General features: G+C 54.3%; 1 protein-coding gene across 1 annotated transcript; it reads left to right on the plus strand.

Moving 5' to 3' along the window:
• Nucleotides 1-1,062: 1,062 nt before the first annotated feature.
• Nucleotides 1,063-3,731, plus strand: ETH_00000865 (ulp1 protease family, C-terminal catalytic domain-containing protein, putative; the record flags this gene model as incomplete). Its single annotated transcript, XM_013380730.1, has 7 exons — nt 1,063-2,181; nt 2,365-2,692; nt 2,801-2,876; nt 3,096-3,171; nt 3,278-3,312; nt 3,464-3,536; nt 3,627-3,731. 7 exons carry the CDS (start codon nt 1,063-1,065, stop codon nt 3,729-3,731), a joined length of 1,812 nt encoding a protein of 603 aa, XP_013236184.1.
• Nucleotides 3,732-4,181: the final 450 nt, after the last annotated feature.

Here is a 4,181-nt window from a genome sequence, read left to right on the forward strand (position 1 = left end):
GATAGGGTTTGGAGCTCACGAGATTAAGCAATTCCACTCTAAGCCTCAGGAACTAGGGTTTAGGGTTTAGGGTTTAGGGTTTAGCTGCAGGCCACGTAAAAGCAAGGCACAACAACAAAGCAGCGCAAACGGCCTTTTTGTAGCACCAGCAGCGACTGCAGCAGCAGCAGCAACCGCAGCAGCAACAGCAGCAACTGCAGCAGCAGCAGCAGCAGCTTGGGGCCTTGTGTAACATCGAGAGGCTAAGGACCCCATGGCAGCCATGCTGGTCCTCTGCTGCTAATCGGATCTTGAAACCCCAGCTAGGGTTTAGGGTTTAGGGTTTATGGTTTAGGGTTAAGGATCAGATGTGTAGACTGGAGGCTGCTGCAGCAGCTAAGAGCCTTTAAGGGCCCTTAACGCCAAACCCTAAACCCTAAACCCTAGGGCCTCAAGGTGCCCTTTTAGAGGACCGCCAGAGGCCCTTTAAGCCCTCAGTAGGGGCCCCCAGAGGCCCCTCAGTTTGGATTGTGACTTAGGGTTTAGGGTTTAGGGTTTAGAGTTTTGGGGTTTAGGGTTTAGAGTTTAGACTAGGGTTTAGGCTAGGCTAGCGCGCTGGCTGGGCTTTCCGCTAGGCTTTGAGCTAGGCGAGGGTTTAGGATATGGCTTGTACTAGGTGCTCCTAGGGTTTAGACCAGGGTTTAGGGTTTAGGGTTTAGGATTTGGGGTTTAGGGTTTAGGGTTTCAAGACAAGACCTGCGGCTGCTGCTGCGAGTCTGGTGGGTGGCTAGCCAAAGCTTAGGCTGAGGGTTAAGGGGCTGGTCGCGTTCTCATTTTATTATTTTTGATTAAATTAAATTAAATTTTTAATTTTAAAATTAAAATAAATATATTTCAATTTATTAAAAATGCTTTTGAAGCAAAAGTGGCTGCTGGAGGCGCAGCCGCAGCTTCGGGCTGCATGCAGCTGCTCCTGTCTAGCGGGCTCTTCTAAGAAGCAGAAGCAAATTTCAAGGGTTTAGGGTTTAGGGTTTAGGGTTTAGGGTTTGGTGATCAGTGATACGGCCTCGCTCCAACGGTTAAATGGAGGAGGAGCAAGCCTCCGGGTGTACAGACACCCGAGCTTGCAGCCGACTCACCAAGCCCGACGCGGAGCAGCAGCAGCTGCTGCTGCAGCAGCAGCTGCAGCTGCAACAGCAGCAGCAGCTGCAGCTGCAACAGCAGCAGCAGCAGCAACAACAACACTTGAAGAAGCGCCTCTCTCCGCAGAGTGAGGCAGACCCCACCAGGAAACGCGCAGCAGCAGCAGCAGCAGCAGTTGCAGCAGCAGCAGACGCGACAACAGCAGCAGCAGCTGCACCAGATGCGACGGAAGCAGCAACAGAGCCCTGCTCCCAGCCCGCTCCCCTACACTCTAGAGCAGCAGCAGCAACAACAGCAGCAGCAGCAACAACAGCAGCAACAACAGCAGCAGCAGCAACAACAGCAGCAGCAACAGCAGCAGCAGGATCAGCCGCGCCTCTCAAGAATGGCGAATTATTAGAGGGCGGGGTAGCACCCCCTGCTGCTGCTGCTGCTGCTGTTTCTCCTGCTGCTACTGCTGCTGCTGCGTCAGCTCTACGCAGGAACAACACGCTGCAAGCAGCAACGGCAGCAGCAAATGTTGCTGGCCGTAGCAGCACAACTGAAGCAGCAGCAGCAGCTTCTGCTGCTGCCGCTCCTGATGCTGTGGTCGGCGACAATTGCTTAGGGTTGCTTCCAGGAGCAGCAGCAGCAGCAGCAGCAGCAAATAGTGCAGCAGCGACAGACACAGCAACATCACTGCGAGATGGGGATACGGATATTGCTGCTGCTGCTGCTGCTGCAGCAGCACCTGCCTCCATTTTCTGCTGCCAGGCATTAACCGGTGACCATCCGGCAGCAGCAGCAGCAGCAGCAGCAGCGCCAACGGCAGCGGCAACTGCTGCAGCAGCAGCAGCACAGCAGGGAGGGGCAACGGCGGGACTTTCTGCAGCAGCAGCAGCACCTGCAGCTGAAGTAGTAGCAGCACCAGAAGCAGCAGCAGCAACTGCAGCAGACGCACCAGAAGCAGCAGCAGCAACTGCAGCAGATACACCAGAAGCAGCAGCAGCAGCAGCACCTGGCAGTGCTGCTGATGACGATGACAAGCCTGTCGAAGTAATTGAACTAGAAAGCAGTGACGTACGAAACCCTAAACCCTAAACCCTAAACCCTAAACCCTAGATCCAAAACCCCAAAAAGACGCTTAGAATCCTCACGTTGCTTTCAATTCCTGTGCGGCTCTAAGGTAGAGGCTTGCGCTAGGGTTTACGGTAGGGTTTAGGGCTTAGGGTTTAGGGTTTAGGGTTTAGGGTTTGCGTTAAGGAGGACTGGGTGGAGCACTGGCAGCGCCCCCGGCGCCGAGCAGCAGCAGCAGCAGCAGCAGCGCTTTCCGCTCTTGTCGCAGCAGAAGAAGACACAGCAGCAGCACCTCGTGCAGCAGCAGCAGCAGCAGCAGCAGCAGCAGCAGCAGACTTCAGGCCCCCCTCCAGTGTCTTGAGGCTTCGGGACCAACCAGCAGCAGCAGCAACTGCAGCACATTTCAGGCTCAGCAGCAGCAGCAGCAGCAGCAGCAGCAGCAGATTTTTGGAATCTGATGATTCTGAGAGGCTGCCTGTCAATCCTTTTCGGCTGCCATTCTTCATGAACCAAGGCAAGTCCAAACCCTCGCCAAAACCCTAAACCCTAGAGCTGCAAACCCTAAACCCTAAACCCTAGAGCTGCAAACCCTAAACCCTAAACCCTTGCTGCGGGCCTGCAGACGACAGACGGGAAGCTGCTGCTTTTATTGCCAGTGCAATTCAACACCGCCACCTCTCCACGCCGCTGCTCTCTCCGTAAACCCTAAACCCTAAACCCTAAACCCTAGTGCTGGGCAACAAGCTCTGAACTGCAAAACCCTAAGGGTTTTCAAACATCCTTTGGGGTTTAGGGTTTAGAATTTGAAGCGCTCGGAGGCTCCAGGCGCTGGAGCGGGTGGCCCGCGGCGGAGGGTTTAGGGTTTACGGTTAAGGGTTTAGGGTTTAGGGTTTAGGGTTTAGGGTTTGGGTGCTCAGGGAGTCCATGGGTCTGCTGCGCATCGGCCGCAAACTAAACGACGAGGTGATAAACTTCTTCTTTGCCCTTCTCCAGGTGAAAACCCTAAACCCTAAACCCTAAACCCTACCTGCCTCCTGTGCCGCGTACTCTTCAGGGCTTAGGGTTTAGGGTTTAGGGTTTAGGGTTTGCTGCACTGCAGAGACGCAATGATGAGGCTTTGGCCCGGGGTGACATGTAAGGAAGACCCCAGCCTAAACCCTAGCTCTAAACCCTAAACCCTAAACCCTAGACCTAAACCCTAGTCTCGGCCGCCGCGTGTTGCAGGGGGATTCCGGTGAATATCCAACGTAGGGCTTAGGGTTTAGGGTTTAGGGTTTGCGCTCAGGGTTCCCAAGTGTCACTTCTTTAACTCCTTTTTCGATGAAAGGCTAAAAGTGGCTTCTTTCGAGGGCGTCAGCGTAAGCTAAACCCTAAACCCTAAACCCTAAACCCTAATATGAGCAGCGGGCAAGGGTTTAGGGTTTAGGGTTTAGGGTTTGTGGTTTCAGAGATGGACAAAGAAAGTAGATTTGTTCTCGCGCGACTTGCTGCTGCTGCCTGTACACCACAAGGAGCAGCAGCACTGGGCCCTAGGGGTTGTTGACTTCCGGTAAACCCTAAACCCTAAACCCTAAACCCTCGATTTGAAGCCCCCGATCTCTGCCGCAAGGCCGAGTGCCGCAGCAGCTGAAGAAGGCCGTAAACCCGCGGGCCTGGCCTGCAGCTTGAAGCGCCGGCGGCCCGCTCCCTAGGGTTTACGGTTTAGGGTTTAGGGTTTAGGGTTTAGGTTTTGAGCCTGCAGCCCCGGGCGTCGCTGCTTGAGGATATATGACTCTGGCTTTGCTGGAGCTGTTTGGAAAGAGTGGTTTGAGCGAATGAAGTTTTACTTAGAAAGGGAACACTTGGACAAAAAAGGTGCTGCTGCTGCTGCTGCTGCTGCTGCTGCTGCTGCTGTTGTTGCTGCTGTTGTTGTTGCTTCTGTTGTTGCTGTTGCTGCTGTTGCCGTTGTTGTTGCTGCTGTTGCTGCTGGTGTTGTTGCTGTTGCTGTTGCTGCTGCTGCGCTG

This window comes from Eimeria tenella, genomic scaffold (assembly GCF_000499545.2).
Source record: "Eimeria tenella Houghton genomic scaffold, Eth_scaff849, whole genome shotgun sequence".
Taxonomy (NCBI): domain Eukaryota; phylum Apicomplexa; class Conoidasida; order Eucoccidiorida; family Eimeriidae; genus Eimeria; species Eimeria tenella.